Source organism: Peromyscus maniculatus, chromosome 22, assembly GCF_049852395.1.
Source record: "Peromyscus maniculatus bairdii isolate BWxNUB_F1_BW_parent chromosome 22, HU_Pman_BW_mat_3.1, whole genome shotgun sequence".
Lineage (NCBI taxonomy): Eukaryota > Metazoa > Chordata > Mammalia > Rodentia > Cricetidae > Peromyscus > Peromyscus maniculatus.
Window position 1 is genome coordinate 18,009,481 of NC_134873.1, and position 16,538 is coordinate 18,026,018.

General features: G+C 44.7%; 3 protein-coding genes across 3 annotated transcripts in view; 2 read left to right on the top strand and 1 right to left on the bottom strand.

The window, feature by feature from the left end:
* LOC143270190 (putative Polycomb group protein ASXL2) overlaps positions 1-14,325 on the top strand; it is a 273,546-nt gene extending 259,221 nt beyond the window's left edge. Inside the window, exon 10 of the mRNA XM_076559175.1 lies at positions 13,226-14,325. Within this exon, the coding sequence (XP_076415290.1) occupies positions 13,226-13,231 (6 nt within the window). The 3' untranslated portion in view covers positions 13,232-14,325. The remainder of the gene's footprint in view (positions 1-13,225) is intronic.
* Positions 8,389-13,673, bottom strand: LOC143270195 (uncharacterized). The gene is made up of 4 exons (XM_076559191.1): positions 13,631-13,673; positions 12,987-13,038; positions 12,115-12,210; positions 8,389-11,148 (listed from the first exon to the last, which is right to left on the bottom strand). The coding sequence occupies exons 2-4, from the start codon at positions 13,013-13,015 to the stop codon at positions 10,965-10,967; spliced, it is 309 nt and encodes a 102-aa protein (XP_076415306.1). The 5' UTR covers positions 13,016-13,038; positions 13,631-13,673; the 3' UTR covers positions 8,389-10,964.
* LOC143270194 (uncharacterized) overlaps positions 13,234-16,538 on the top strand; it is a 32,626-nt gene continuing 29,321 nt past the window's right edge. Inside the window, exon 1 of the mRNA XM_076559189.1 lies at positions 13,234-13,342. The gene's annotated coding sequence lies outside the window, so the exon portion shown is untranslated. The remainder of the gene's footprint in view (positions 13,343-16,538) is intronic.

Sequence of the window (16,538 nt, forward strand, 5' to 3'; positions counted from 1 at the left end):
GTATGTGCCAGCGTTTGGCAATCCTGTTCACGGGCTTTCTCATCTCTCCCATGGTACCTTAAAATGCCACAGCTGAGACTCTGCCTTTGGGGTCAGGGGCCTCCTCTCCAGATGCTTAAGTTAGCCCTGATGCCAGGAAGCTCTGGGAGACATGAGACAGGTTGTTTTTGTTTTTGTTTTTGTTTTTTTGTTTTTTGTTTTGTTTTTTTTTCCCGAGACAGGTTTTCTCTGTGTAGCTTTGCACCTTTCCTGGAACTCACTCTGTAGACCAGGCTGGCCTCGAACTCACAGAGATCCGCCTGCCTCTGCCTCCCGAGTGCTGGGATTAAAGGCGTGCGCCACCACCGCCCGGCCAAGACAGGTTTTATTCTGTTTCTTGAATTATGTTTTTTTTTTTTTAGATTTTGATGGATTACTTGTTTGAGGGAAGCCAAAGGAAGACCCGCCAGGAGGCAGGTTGTAAACTGGGCTTTACACTCCCAGGGCAGCTTGAGAGTGTGAGAGGAAGAGAGTGTGAGGAGTTAAGGTGAGAGCCAGAGTTGGGCAGAAGTGCGCCCCCCCCCCCTCGCCAACACTGGAGAGCCCGCCCGATACCAGAGAGCAGAGCAGAAGTCAGACAGCGGAAGTGTTTGCATGTGGCACAGAATCAGAAATGGGGAAGGAGGAGGGGTCAGAGCATAGGTAGAAAGCTTGGGGATAAGGTAACTTTTCATTTGCCCATTTGCTGGCAGAAGGTGGATAATTCACGTGAAATATCGGGGTCCAAGCAGTCATTGTGTGGCCATATTTATTGGTATATTTAAGGCATTTCTCAGAGGAGGAGTGAGACCAAGAGGAGGAAGCCTTATGTCCTATGACTGCAGCTGAGAGAAATAAAAAATAAAAAAATTGAGAGGGTTTATATGAGCGAGAATTGTTGAAGCCAAGGTTGGATAAAGCACAGGGACAAATAACCAAATGAATGGAAGCACAGGATCTATGAACCAAAGGCTGAGGGGCCCCCAACTGGATCAGGCCCCCTGAACGGGTGAGACAGTCATTTGGCTTGATCTGTTTGGGAGGCAGCTGTGCATTGGTGCCAGGTCCTGGGCTCGTTGCATGAGTTGGCTGTTTGAATCCTGGGATTTATGCAGGGACACTTGGCTCGGTCTGGGAGGGGGGAATGGACCTGCCTGGACTGAGTCTACCAGGTCAACCCCGGACCTCGGGGGAGACCCTGATCTGGAGGAGGTGGGAATGGGCTGGGGGGAGGGGTGGGCGAGAGGGGGAGAACAGGGGAATCTGTGGCTATTATGTTGAACTGAATGGTGTTGTAAAATAATAATAATAAAAAAAATAAAAAAATAAAAAAATTGAAATAAAGAAACAGGATCAGACTCTAGTCCTGGGTATCCCTGAGGTTGGAGAAGGATCTGTGAATCAGCACAAGTTACCTCACCCTTCAAGATGGAGGTAAGGGCCGGAGTTTATGCAGCCCGAGGACCTCCGGGGTTCGGCAGCTAGAACTATATCTCAGGATGTACCTGGGACAATGGCCAGGGAGTGAGTGCAAGGACACACTCACCAATTGGAGAGGCAGGGTTGTGCAGAGCAGTCCTGGGCCAGGCAAAGGAAAAAAATGAGCAGTCGTAGATGGAGCAAAACCTCGGCACAAGTTCCCGGGCACAGAGCGCCTGGAGGGCTTGCTTCATCACGCAGCCAATGTTAGCTCTAATGCGGTGGAGTCAGCGCCCTGTTACAAGAACAGCCATACAAGAACAGCCACAAGGCATGACAAAAGCCAGTAAGAGTTTTATTAAAAAGGGGGAGACAGGAAACAATGTGACCAGGCCTGTGGAAGATGTGCAGCGAGAGAGATGGGGGGAGAAGATGAAGAAGAGGAAGAGGAGGAGCCTGTACTGGCTTCTTAAGGATTCACCTGCACATTCATGCTCACACTGCGTTGGGACTTCGTAGGGTGCAAGGCCCCTTACTCGGCTACTGATATGCATGTGTGCAGTCACTTAGCTGGGGAGTGGCCAGGAATTCCAACAACCAGTTCCCTACAATCTGTCTTCTTGCTTAGGGTTCACACCTGCTGACCTTTGCTGGGCAACTGGTGTGCTGGCTCCTTTGCTATACCCTGCTAAACAATAATCCTTGGCTTTTTGTTTGGGGTGCAAGTATTTGGTTGACCACAAATTGTCTGGCCTTGTCCTGTCCTCAGGCTTCTGTAAAAGCCACAATTTTTTTTTATTAAAAAGGTTTCTATTCATTTTATATACCAACTACAGATCCCTCTCTCCTCCCGCCCCCCCAACCTTCTCCCCAATCCATTCCCCATTCCCACCTCTTCCAAGGCAAGGTCTCTCATAGGGAGTCAGCAGACCCTGGTATATTCAGTTGAGGCAGGTCCAAGACCCTCCTCCCTGCATTGAGGCTTAAAAGCTATTTGCCTTGGGCCCTGGAAAAGCAGCTGGAATAATGTGGACTGGGAGGATTTCTTAGCTTGTGTTTTCGAAGAAGCAGTGCTTGTTTGAACGGTTTCAACACTCTTGCTTCTTGATGGACACATAATTCTAAAAGGACTCTCTTCTGGGGTTCCACTATTCTTGTAGAGCTTTGTGTTTTGTGTTTTGAGTCCCTTGATGGTTTCCTTCATTGGATATTTTAGGCCAAAGGTCTTTTTGAGGCTTGATTTCGACCATTTTTCTTCCTGACTACTTTCAAAGCCACTCTCGGATACAGAGTGAACCTGACAGAACTCACGGTGCTCAAAGTCTTCGGTGTCTGTCTTGCCGACCACACCATGGCTTCCCGATTGCTTTTTTCTAATGTGCACTTGTACAGAAGCCGGAGCCTGGGGAGATCGAGCCTGGAAATCTCTTGGCGTGGTTGGACTCTTGGAAGCTGGACGATAGATTTTAGCTTTCCTTCGTGATGGTGATGTAGTGCTCTTCCATGCATCTGCTCTTTTTCTTCCACGATGCTTTGAGACTTGAAGTCTTTTCCCAGTTCTCAGTCTAAAGCCAAGATGCAGCCGAATCTCACCATGGCCTTCAGGGATACTTAAGAGGTGGATCTGTGGGTAGATGAGAAGATATGGACCAAAAGCAGACTGTAACTTATGACAGCAATTAATTCCTGAACATCGGCCACACTGCAAGCAGATGGGATATTTCAGGACAAGACCTGATGAGAAAGGAGGAGGGACATTGTGGGGCACTTGACTCTCTAAGAGTTTTGCTGCTATTTTGAGCTGTAGATCTTTTAGCAGATGGAGCTGTTCTGAGATATCCCTCTTGGCCTGGGAAAGACAACTTGCTTTGAGGGAGTGGTGAGAGTCAGAAGGCCTTGTCTGTGAATCACTCTGTGAGTCTTTACTCTGATCACTGGAAACAGCGTCTTCCCTGTTGTAAAGTATCTTGAGAGAAGACTCCGGCTTCATTAAGGCAGGAAACTGGGCCTGATTCCCAGTCTTCCATTTCCATTTCTTGAGGCTTTGTCCTCAGAAATGAGTTAGATTTATATCTTGCCACTGTGGCCCAGGTTTACAGTCTAGTTTGACAGGTCGAGTTTTGGTACCCATAACTAACTTAATACATGGTTTACCTTTCAACTGTGAGCTGTGACTTAACTTAGTACATTTCATATCTGGGGACTCTATTTCAGGTGTCAAGTCAGAACAGTTTGCATGTCGACACTGGGGCCTAGAGCTGTTCTGAGATTTCATACTTTGAGGCTTTGTCTGAAGTGCCAACTCAGATTTTCCACATTTCAACTCTACATTGTTTTGTGATTGTGGCCTTTGGCTTATTGCCCCATATTTTACTTCTGAGGACTGTGACTCTTGTTTAAACACTAAAGGTGTCTCAGTTTGAGGCTTTGTCTTGATGATGACCCTAAGGAATTGAGACTGTATTCCAGGGTTCAATACAAGAGAGCTCCTGTCTTCTAAGCAAAACCTGGGTTTGAATGTCAATTTTATATTATTGATCTTTGACCTTAAGGTTGGGTCACATGCTTTCGTATTTCTAAACTTTTGCTCAGAATTAAAATCAATAGTTTTGGACCTCTGAGGCTGATGTTCCTGGGTTGACCCTGAAGGTTGTTTACCTTGTGACTTCGGCTTCATAGTCAACTCATTGGATGTCTTCACATCTAGTTGTACTGAGGGTTTTAACTCTTTAGCTGTCACATCTTGAGGTGGTAACCTAAGATTCAGTGTAGATTTATTAACTTGACAGTCAGACAGTGGTATCCAAAGAACAGATTTTGTATTTTCAAGCGGTGGTCCCTGATGTAATGCCACACTTTTCCCACACTGAGACTGTAGCTCTGAGATTGATGTGATGTTTTCCCCTTCTTGTAGCTCTGGTCATGGGGACAACTCAGGGGTCTTCACACACTGTACTTGTGGCCCAAGGTTAAAATCCACGGATTTTTTTTCCTTGAGGTTTTGGCCCTAGAGCCATCTCTGATGTCTTCCCACCTTCCAGTTGTATGGATGGTTTCCGTTCTGTAGATTTGACATCTGGAGATGGTGACCCACTATTTAATCGTAAAAATGTCACACCATGGAATTCAGGTCTTAGTATCCACTGGATGGATCTTATACTTTCTACCTGTGTCTCTTTGTTTAGCTGATCAGTTTTGATCCCTTGAGGCTGTGGCTTGGAAGTTAAGTTAAAAGTTTTGGTTTTCTGCAGCCCTAGTGCTAACGGAGAGGTTTTTACTTGCTGTAACTGTGACTCAAGATGAGACTCTCTGGATTTTTCTCCTTGAATTATTGACCTGACAGTCAAATCAGATGACCTCCCACCTCTCCGTTGTGTTGACAGCTTCAGTTCTGTAGGGCTGGCACTTTGAGACTGTAACCTAAAGTTTGACCCTATACATTTCTCCCTTTGAAACTCAGATACTGGTATCCACTGAACAGATTTTGTACTTGCACCTTGTGGTTCAGTATTTAGTGCCACAGTTCTCGAATCCTGAAGCAGTGGCTCTAACATTGGCTCCAAGGCTTTCACATGGTACACCTCTGATTCTGGGGTCAATGGACAAGGTTTCATACTTAGTACCTGTGGCCCATATTGGACCTCTTGAGCTTTTACATTATGAACAACTGGTTCAGGAGCCAATTCAAATGAGGGTGCATCTTTACATTGTAGTTTAGAGCTGAGCTCTATGGGTTTTCTACCTGCAGGTTTGGGTTCCTGATCTGATCCCATAGAGAACATATCTTCTGACTCCAACTGTTTGTTGAGCTGGTCGAACATCCCACCTTTCCACCCAGATGAGCTTATGTCTTCATCCTGTCCAGCCTCAAGAGTTAAATCCATGGGTGCCCTCCCTTGATACTCTTGTGTAGAGACTAAATCCATGAATCTTACTCCTTGGATACCTTGTGTTTTGGCTTTATTCACAGGTTTTAGACTTTGCTGCTTCAGACATGAGACAATCACACGTTTGCTATCTTGTGTTTGTGACCGTGAAGTCAGTTCCACGGGTTTTACATTGTGTTGATGAGGCTCTTGCAACACCTCCATAGGCTTATCTTGAAACAGCATCCCTGGTGCAAAAGTCATGGGGCTCTCCCCTTGCTTCTTTGGTTCAACCCACCCCACAGTTTTCAAATCCTGAATTCTTGAACCTGGGATCAACTTCACAGATTTCATACCATCTGACTGGGAACTACCTGGGGATATCACTGTAGATTTTATCCTCTCTAGACATTGTCCTAGAGTTAAAACTGCAGATTTCCTGTCTTCTAACTGTGGTTCTGAAGGTGGTAACTCAGATTTTAAACCTTTCAAGGTGGAGCCCGGAGGCAGCTCCTCATGTCCTTATCTCCTGCTTGTATCCCCAGGGTTGCCAGCATAGATATGATTTTCCCCAGCTCTGACTTTGACCTTAACTCCATAGATTTGACGTCTTCCAAATGTGGCCCTGGTGTTAACTCTTCTTGCTTTGAGGCTGTGATCTTCTCTCCTGGTTTTATATGTCCCAAATGCTGTCTGTGGATTGATGTAGAAGATTCTACACCTTGTGCCTGTGCTCTTCTGATCAACCCAGAATGATCTGCACCTGCTAAGTGTTTCCCAGGAGTCAATTTCTTTGATTCTGCATTTGGTATCTGTGGTTCAGATGCTAGTTTATAAGACATTTTGCCTTCAAAGTTTGGTACTAGATTCTTTGTGACATATTTTATATCTTTAAAGGCTGGCTCTTGTACTATTAACTCTGGCTTCATCCCTTGCCTCTCTGGCTGTGTAATCAACTCAAATATTTGTATACACTCTAACTGTGACCCTGAGTTTAACCCTGAAGTCTTCACACCTTGAGGTTGAGTTCCTGGAATTACATCAAAAAATTTGACATCTTGCAGCCATGGCCCTGAGTTAAAACTCACCTGCCTTGTATCTTGTAGGCCTGGAGTCACCTTTGCTTATTTGGGATCATGTATCCCTAACTCTGGAGCCATCGGACTTATACCATGAGACAATAATCCTGGGGTTTGCTCCCCATATTTGACTCTTTGATATTTCTGCCTAGAAGCCAACTCAGAAAATTTGGTATCTTGGTGCCACAGTCCTGGATTAACCGGCTTAGCTATCACTCTTGGATGTTGCAGTTCAGAGGCTGGGATTGGGCGTTTCATGCTGCAAAACTCTGATAGTTCCTGAGGCAACACAAGCTTCTTATCTTCAACCTGTGTCTCTTGGCTTAATGGCAAAAACGATTCTGGTATCAATGCCTGAGGCTTCCTATCTTGAAGCTGAACACCTGGCATGAACTGTACACATTTGAAACCTTGGTACTTGGGCTCTGGGATCGCATCAGAGAATCTCACATGATGCAAGCAAGGTCTTATGTTTATGTCTACCGACTTCCCAGGTTGTGGTTGTGGTTGTGGTTGTGGTTCTGGAAGCTTTGGCCTCAGGATAAAATCTGATGATCTGGTTTCTGGCCCCAGGGAACATGGTATTTCATCATGAGATTTCACACCATAATGTGGGGGGCCTGACATGAAATTTACTGGGTTTTCCCCTTGAAGAAGTAGCCCTTAATATAACATTGGAAACTGGACACTTTGCAATTTGGGCCCTGGAATCAATTTCAAATTGACACTTAGCTGTTGTGGGCCTAGATTTAAATCCACAGATTTCACATTAGGGGACTGTGTTCCCTCAATCCGTTCCTTCGGTGATAAACTTTGTAGTCGTGGCTCTGGTTTTGTCTTTTCAGGATCTACCTCTCCTGCAGATGAAGATTGTATTACATTTACAGAGTTCTCATTTTGCAACTGTGATTCTCTATCCATTTGCCTAGACTTTACTTTCTGGACCTGTGGCCTTGGGATCACATCTTTAATATGTGGTTTGGGTCCTGTAGTTAGTCCTGCAGTTTCTACAACTTGTACAGGTGGTTCGGTGATTACTTCTGCAGACTTCAAATTCTGGGCAAAGGACTCTGATTTCTCACCTTGCACTCCTGGTTCTAGACTAAACTCTAGAGATCTCACTTCTGAATATAGGTCTATGATGGCTCCCTGGGTATCATCAGCTTTAGAGAATGACAATCAGAAGGTCTCTGTGTCTTCATCTTCCAGTTTCAGAGTTCGTTCTGGTGGGTTAGTAACTTCTAAACCTGGTTCTAGAGTCACTTGAACAAACTTCACATCTGGGGGCTGTGGCTCTGGGGCCATCACTCCTGAGCTCATAGTTTGAACTTCTGAATCTAGTAGCAAATCCAGAGTATCTTTAATTGCACTTCCTGATTCTGGAATCTCTTCCATCTCTTTTACAACTTGGGTCCCAGGTTCAAGAGTCTCTTGGAGTGGTGGTGAGCTCATCTCCACAGATTCTGAGGTCTGGCTCAATGGTGCTGGACTCATTCCTAATGATGATTGTGGCAACGGAGCAGATTCTTCCACCTGCCGGCAAGGGTCAGAGGTCACCCTTGCTTCTGAGGCTGGATGCTGTAGGGTCAGTCCTTCAGGTTCTAGGAAATGATAACTTGGTTTGGGGGTCGCTTCTAAAGATTTTGTTGCATAAAAGTGTGTGCTTGGGATCAGTTCACCAACTTCCATACTCTCCACCAGTGCCTCAGAAAGTAGACTCCTACCTTCTACAAATGGAGTCTTTGTATCCTCAAGCAGTGGTACAGGGGCCATCTTATCAGAGCCGGTGCTTTGGGAACATGGTTCTGGGGCCAAGTTCACAGATTTTATATCTTCAAGCGATAGTCTTGGAGTCAGCTCCACCATTTTTATATCTCCTTGTATCTCCTGTGATAGGGCTGAAAGAGCTTCTTCCATACCTTGAGACTGAGAATCAGGGATCCAATGTACTGATACATTACTGTGCAACTGTGGACCTGGGGCCAATCCAGCAGACTTTTTGTTTTGGAGTTCGGGTTCAGTTGTCAGCTGGCCAGATTTCACATCTTGAAACTGAGACTCAGGGGCCGATGGCACAGATGTCTCACTTTGCAGTTATGATATGGAGGTTAATTCCTCATATTGCATATTCTGCTGATGCAGTTCTGGGGCCAAATCTATACATACCACTGTTGAGGTTGGTGGTCCATATTTTTCCATTTCTGGGACTAAATCTGTGGTTATGTCCACAGATTTCATACTTTGCAATCTTGGATCTGGGATTAGGTGCTCAGATTTTACACTCTGTAGTTCTGGGGGTAAGTCCACTGAATCCCTAACCTTATGCTGTGGGATTCTGCTCCCCCCGCAATATTCCATTTCCTGAAGCAGTGGTATGACTGGCCCTACTTCAGCTTCTGGAACTTGATGCTTTTGGCCCCTTCCTATAGGTACTGCACCTTGATCTGGTGGTGCTGGGATTGTTCTCGTGGATTCCATTCTTGGATGATGTGACTGTGGTGTCTCCATAGGATCCTTCACTTGTGGCCAGTTCAGCCCCATAGATTCTGTCATGTTGTGACTTTGCCTTGGGCTCACCTCCGAACAGTTTAAGTCTTGGTGCCATGGGGTGAACTCTGAAGGGTCTGTGACCTGATGAGACAGTCCTGGAGTCAGTGACACATACTCTGTGCCTCGAGATTGTGGCATAGTCCCCACGGAGACTCCAACTTGACCCTGTAACCCAGAAGGCAATTCCAGAGACTCTTTGATTTGAGGCTCTACAATTTGTAGTGGTGTGATCATTTCTGTGGGAGATGCCTGGACTAGCGGGGTCACCTTTAGAACATGCAGGGACTGACCTGACGGTAGTAGGTCATCAATCATTCCTGGTGGTTCCAGGACTTTAGATGGTGGCTGTGAAGGTACGCTTCTAGATTCTACAGTTCCTACTGGGACAGCAGTAGTCGGAACATCTGGTTGAGCTGACACTGGGGTCAAATTTTCAGCTGGAGGCTGTGAGCCTCGGATCAAAGCCCTAGATTTAGTAATGTGTGTCTGTCCTAGTGGAATCATCTGCATGACATCCATGGCTTGTTTTGCCACTGGAGATACTTTTGTATCTTCAGTGGCTTCAGGCAGTGCACTTGAGCTAATTTCCATTGCATTTTGATGTACTGGACTGGGAGTAATCCTGATGTGTTTTGTGGCTTGATTCTGTGACCCCAAGGTCATGGTCAGTGTTCCCATGTCTTTATGCTGAGGCTGGGGAATCATTTCCACAGCTTCCACAACTGTCTGCTGTGGCCCTCAACTCATACTTCCTGGTCTTATGGCTTGATAGTTATGCAATGTATCCGTCTTCACTGATTCCATGACTTGGTATTGTGGCTTTGGGGCTATTCCTACTGGTTCTATGCCATGTGGACTTAATTTGTCAATCATCCCCATGGAATCTGTGACATGAAACAATGCCACAGGAGTTACCTTCATGTCATCTGTGACTTGACTCAGTCTTGAGACCATGCTCTTTAATCCCGTGGTTTGATCCTGATGATGGGTTACTTCTATCGGTTCAATTACTTCATTCAATGGCTGAGGAGTTATACTCACTGTTTCTGCTTGATTTGGTGGCTGTGGGGAAAACCCCACAGAGTCTATCACCACCAACTGTGGTTCTGGGTTTATTCCCATTAAGTCCATTACCTGAAGCAATGCCAGTGGTGTGACCTTTATGCTGTCAGTGGCTAAACGTGGTATCTTGGGTGTCAGCTCCTTATGTGTCTGTACCCTTTTTTCTGGAAGACCTATGACCCTCTGCTCTATATTCAGCTCTAACACATGCTTTGAATCCTTTTTCACTACAGCTTGTTCTTCCTGAATTATGTTAACCCCTAAATTTCTGGGAGATGGAGTGCCTGGTGATATAACTAAAGGATTATATCTAAGTTCTTGGCGGTCATCCTGGGGTTGTGACTGCCTGTTTGAGGGAAATGGCTGTGAAATGATTGCTTCCGTCCTATGGACTTCAGAATTCACCCCAATGTTCATGTGGAGATGAAATGATGGAGGATCTGGAGATGTGTTGGTATTTTGCTCAGCACTCTGAGGAATGAGTGTAGGTAACTGAGTTTCCGGGAGCTCTTCTTCAGGGACTCCTTGTACATCCATCAAATGATTGAGTATGTTCCAGGATTTCTTCACGGGCAGAGGCACCACTTCTTGTTGCAAAGTAGAAACCTTCTGAGACATATGTCCTTCCAGTTCTCCTCTGATCAAAGGAGAGAGCTGGAGTGGAGCCCATACCAGGGGTCCTGGACTCTCATCCAAATCAGAATCTGACCGATGATTTGATTGCAAATGAGTCTCTCCCTTATCTTTTGTTTTCTCTTGCTCACGAGGATCTAAGGATTCTAAAATAGAGCTAATGAAGGAAGTTTGAGCTTGTAAGGGAGGAAGAAGTGCCAAATTCGGAGAAAGAGCTGATTTCTCAGGATCTGTCAGCCGAGAAGTAGGCAGGGCTGTGCCAGGGCTCCTGGGCATAGATGGTTCCTTCTGGGAGGAAACAGGTCCACTATCGCTCTGCTATTGCCAAGCTGTTCTTTCAGGAAACATTGGAAGATAAGACAGGCTGGAGATGTTGTTGGATGATGCAGAGGACATCAGTAGAAGGCTTTCCCTTTTTACAGTAACAGCTGGGTGGGACAGCCTCCTGAACCACAACATCAGAGACGGAGGAAGAAGTCACATCTCGGGATTCTGAAACATTCAGCTCCATAAGCGTTGATCTGAGAAACAAAGAGAAATGTTTTCATTTTCTTTGGAATCAGTAGGGAAATTAGAGAGAAGGAAGGGAGCGGCTATTTCAAACCCAAAATATTTCTGGTCTAAGGGAGAAATGAGGGAAAAGAGGGGTTGCATTTACAAACATCAATCATTTATGTAAAGAATTCCTCCACCAAGAGCAGAGGAGATGAGTCCATCAGTAGCGTACATGGTATACCAATAGAGAAGCTGAGTTCCCTCCCTAGAGCCCACAGGAAAAGAAAAGAACACAGTGCCCCAGTGCCGGGCAAGCAGAGACAAGTAGATGCCCTGGGCCTCACTGGACAGGCAAGGCTAATCAGTGAGTCCCAGGGAGTGACTCTACCTCACAACCCAAGCTGGATGACTCCCAGAAATGACACCCAAGTTTTACACAACACACACACACACACACACACACACACACACACACACACACCTGTGCTTGGCTTGGCCTGAGTTTGAGCCCTAAGACTCACATGTTGGAAGGAGAGAACTGACTCCTGTGGCTTGTACTCTGACTGCCACATACATGATGTGGCTCCTATGTGCACACATGCACAAAAATACAAATGAATTATATATATATATATATATTTACACAGTGAGGCCTAGAGAAATAGCTCAGCAGTTAAGAGCAGTGACTGAGTGACTGCTCTTCCAGAGGACCCAAGTTTGAATCCCAACATCCACATAGTAGGCCACAAACATCTGTAACTCCAGTACCAGGGGTTCATATACCCCCTTTTGTTCTCTGTGGGCACCAGGCATGCATGTGATGCATATACTTACATGCAAGAAAAATATCCATACACATAAAACATAAAACAAATAAAACTCAAAAATTAGTTCTCCACTGCTCCTCAAGCTAACTTTTTCCTTTACCTCCTTCCTTTACTCTTTCTTTCTCTTCTCTCTCTGTCCCCTGCCTAGTAACTCTGTTTCCTGACCTTGCATTATCCAGATGTTGGAAGATCTGTCGCAGACTCCTGTCTATTGACCAGAATACATATTCCTGGGTCCAGTCAGTAGGAAGTCCTGAAATACTGGACACAGCAGAGGATGTCAGTGGGATTGAAGTGACATTACAGAAGGAATAGAAGGATAATTTAGGAGGGAGGCAGTTGGTCTCAGAGTAAATGAAGTCAGAGTGCCAGGTGTTTTACGTAGAGCATTCACAATGAAGATGGTGTCATGGGTAGGATTTCTATTCCTGTGGGGAACCCCAATGAATATAACGTTTGGGGGGACAGGCTTTGTTTCAGCTTACAACACCCAGGTCATACTCCATTGCTGAGGGAAGTCATGGTAGGAACTCAGGGCAAGATGGATCCAAGAGGCAGGAGCTGATGCAGAGGCCATGGAGCTGCTTACTGGCTTGCTTTCATGGTTTGCTCACCTTGCCTTCTTGTACCCCCTGGGACCACTAGTTCATGCATGGTACCACCCACAGTGAGCTGGACCTACCCACATCAATCATCAATTAAGAAAATCCAGCCAGGCATGGTGGCACATGTCTTTGATCCCAGCACTCGGGAGGTAGAGACAGGTGGATCTCTGAGTTCAAGGCCAGCCTGGTCTACAGAGTGAGTTTCAGGACAGCCAGGGTTATATATAGAGAAACCCTGTCTTGAAAACCAAAAAAAAAAAAAAAAAAAAAGAATGAAAATGTACCACAGGCTTGCCCACAGGGCAATCTGGGGGGGGGGGGTGTAAATTAAGGTTCCCTCTTCCAAAATGATGGCAGCTTGTATCAAGTTGACAGGAAACTAGTCAGCACGGGTATCTGTCACAGGACAGTCTGTAGACAGGCTCTGCTTACCGTGTCAGATCAGCTGCACTGACGTTCATCTCTGGTTTTTCCAACTGTGAAACTGTAACAGGAGCAAAGAAACTGTTAGCATAGTGACTGCTGACGTCATCTAACAGAACCCCCTTCATTTAACAATTAGGGGAGCAAAGATGAAGTCACACCCATCGTGAAGCTGAGGAGTGTACAGCACACCTATCCAGGTTTGTTTTGCTTCTAAAGCATACTATCCTGTCTTCACCATGTCCTAGAAGTGACCCATGAGAAGCCCGGAATGGGAACACAGCACCGGGGGACACAGAGATCCTGATACATCTTCCCTTCAAAGATGGCCATCCCACATCCACATCCGTGGTAGAGGAGTAAAGGTAATGGACCTCCTGCACCAAACTCTTCATCTTTGTCCATTCTCCTCTCCCATACTTTGGCCTCTACATGAAGATGTAGGGAGAGAGAAGCCCGAGGAAAGGAAACAATGGAGTATGGAGCTGTCTGACTGACTTTGGAAGGAAAGATGTCAGAGAGATGGGCGTACTCTCCAGGCACACCCTCTTTTTCAACTTTCTTCCCCTTCAAGTGGAAAGAGTCCTAAAGCAGGTCCACAGTTGATCAGTCATCAGTCTTGAGCTGACCCATAAGGATAGAACCCTTCTGACCTGTGAGTTTCCAAATCTGTTTTAGAGATGTGTTTTGTTGCTTAGGAGCCTAGAGAAACACACAAAGAGAAACCCAGTCAGGTTTACGTCCTGGTTTGGGGATTTTATTGACAACACATCTCATCTTATCCTATAAAGCAGCTAAGCCAGCCTCAGAAAGACCAACATCAAATGATTCTTCTCCTTTGTGGGTCCTAATTTCATAGAGTACATAACCTCACAGATGTAAACATGCCATGAAAGTAGAACTGACTGGAAGAGTTAAGGACACTGTGGGGAGACAGTGAAGGAGAGTGGGGAGGGAGGGGACGGTGTGCAGTGTAACAGTACCAGATACAGTAGATACACACAGTGAAATGATGTTTAAATAATGTAGGACCGTTTCAACATAGCACAGTGGTCAACACACTATTCCATACTAATAACAAAGTGGGGTTGCTATGGTCATAGCAGTGGTGCAGAAAAACCAAACATGTACTCATATGGTTTGTTTGTTTTTAAGACACTCAACTAAATAGAAATACCTGGGAACTCCCCCCAACAACATTGGATCCAATGTTATCCCCCAACTTGATATGTTGAAATCCTAACCCCAAGGTAATGGTATTAGTAGATGGGGTGTTTGGGAGGTGGCTATATCATGAGATGGAAAAACTACAAAACACTGTTGTAGAGAGTAAATAGTAAATAAGACATCCTTTGTTCATGATCAGAAGGTTTGATGGTAAAATGACATTACCAACAGAATCTATAGATTCTTTAGGGATGCTGTGTAATCCCTACCCAAACCCCAGTGACCTTTTTTGCATAAATGAAAACCCTGTCCTAAAAATCCCATTGGAATTACAGAAATCCCTCAGGAGCCAAAACAACCTTGATAAAGAACAGTCAGGGCTGGAGGGACGGCTCAGCGGTTAAGAGCACTGGCTGCTCTCAGAGAGGTCCTGAGTTCAGTTCTCAGGAACCACATTGTGGCTGACAACCATCTATAATGAGATCTGGTGCCCTCTTTTGGCTTGCAGGGATACATGCAGACAGAACATTGTGTGCACAGTAAATAAATAAACTAACTAGCTAGCTAACTAAATAAATAAATAGCTAAAAAAAAAAAAAAAAAAAAAAAGAACAGTCAGAGGACCCATACTTTCTGATTTTAAAACTTTGTACAGAGCGGGGTAGTGGTGGTACACACCTTTAATCCCAGCATCGGGAGGCAGAGACAGGTGGGATCTCTGTGAGTTTGAGATCAGCCTGGTCTACAAATGAATCCCAGGACAGCCAGGCTACACAGAAAAACCCTGTTTTGAAAAACCAAAAAAAAAAAAAAAAAAAGAAAAAGAAAAAGAAAAAGAAAAAAAACTGTGTAAAAAAATACAATACTCAAAAATAGTTGTGGTACTGGTTTAAGAATAAATAGACCTATAGAGTAGGGTGCGTTTTTGGCGGCGGCGCACGCCTTTAATCCTGGCACCTGGAAGGCAGAGGCAGGCAGATCTCTGTGTGTTCGAGGCCAGTCTGGTCTACAAAGTGAATTCCAGGACATCCAGGACTGTTACATAGAGAAACCCTGTCTCTAAAAACAAAACAAAACAAAAAAAAATATTTAAAAAATAGACCTATAGGATCAAAGGAATCTAATATTAAAAGTCAGCTGATTCCCTACATAGGCACTATGACCATTCAATGCAAAAAGAATAAGCTTCAACCAGTGGTGCTGATGCAACTGGATAACCACATGTAAAGAAATGAAGTTGGGCCTTTTACTTCATATCATATTTAAAAACGAACTGGAGATGGAGTAAAAACCTAAATGTAAGAACAATTTAAGTTATGAAACTCTTTCCAGATTAAAAAGAGGTGAAGAATTAGGCTTGGGGAGATGGTTCAGCGGTTAACAACAGCACATACTGCTCTTGCAGAGGACCCAAGTTTGATTCCTAGCATCCATATCACACGGCTCACAATCCCCTGTAACTCCAGCTCCAGGGGGATCCAGCACCTCTGGCTTCTGCTGGCACCTGTGCTCATGCTCACACTCACAATTACACAAGTACATGATTTTATACACACACACACCCCTTTAAAAAATAATAATAATAAATCTAAGCAAGAGAAAGGAGTGTAATGGTTAATTTATGCCGACTTGGCTAGGCTATGGAGCCCAGTTGTTTGGCCATATATTAGTCTAGAACATTTCTTTGACAGTAATTTTACATATGATTAACATTTAAAATCAGTACACTTTAAAGCAGATTGCCTTCCATACTGTGAGTGGGCATCACCCAATCAGCGGAAGGCTTTAAGAGCAGAGGCCAGAACTCCCTGAAGAGGAAAGAATCCTTCCACAGGCTGAAGCACACAAAAGTGTACCCATTTTTCTATCCTGTCCTGTCCTGCAGAGTTTGGGCTTGGGACAATGACATTAACTCTTACCCAAGTTTGTCTATGAATTTCAGAGGAGCTATGAGAGCCTATTTCTTAACCTTAGTATATCCTCTTTGGTGTGTGGTGTGTGTGTGTGTGTGTGTGTGTGTGTGTGTGTGTGTGTGTGTGTGTGTGTGTGTGTGTGTGATAAAGAACAACCTGGTCTTTGGTCCAGATTCTTGGTACCAAACTCCAAAAACCCTTGCAATTCCATGAGTATTGAGGGTGTTTGTTACATTAATGAGATGGAAATTCGGATTTGCTTCGATTTTTAATTGAGGAAGTTGGAACAATCATCATTCTAAAATCTAATTCAGACCTGACCAATCAATATATTTATGCATAGATGTATAAATCCCAAACAAAATATCAGCAAACTGAATCTAATGAATCTAATTAAAGTATTGGGACCAACATACAAATGTGTTATACGTATCCTAGGAATTCACAGCTGGTTTATTATCTTACATTCTCAACAACTCAG

What these genes read in the sequence shown, in the direction of transcription:
- LOC143270195 (XM_076559191.1), bottom strand. Translation starts at nt 13,015, where the DNA reads ATGAACGTCAGTGCAGCTGATCTGACACG. An exon ending in AGTGCAGCTGATCTGACACG is followed by an intron (nt 12,211 to 12,986) that starts GTAAGCAGAGCC and finishes TGCTGTGTCCAG; the next exon opens with TATTTCAGGACTTCCTACTG. An exon ending in CAACATCTGGATAATGCAAG is followed by an intron (nt 11,149 to 12,114) that starts GTCAGGAAACAG and finishes TTTGTTTCTCAG; the next exon opens with ATCAACGCTTATGGAGCTGA.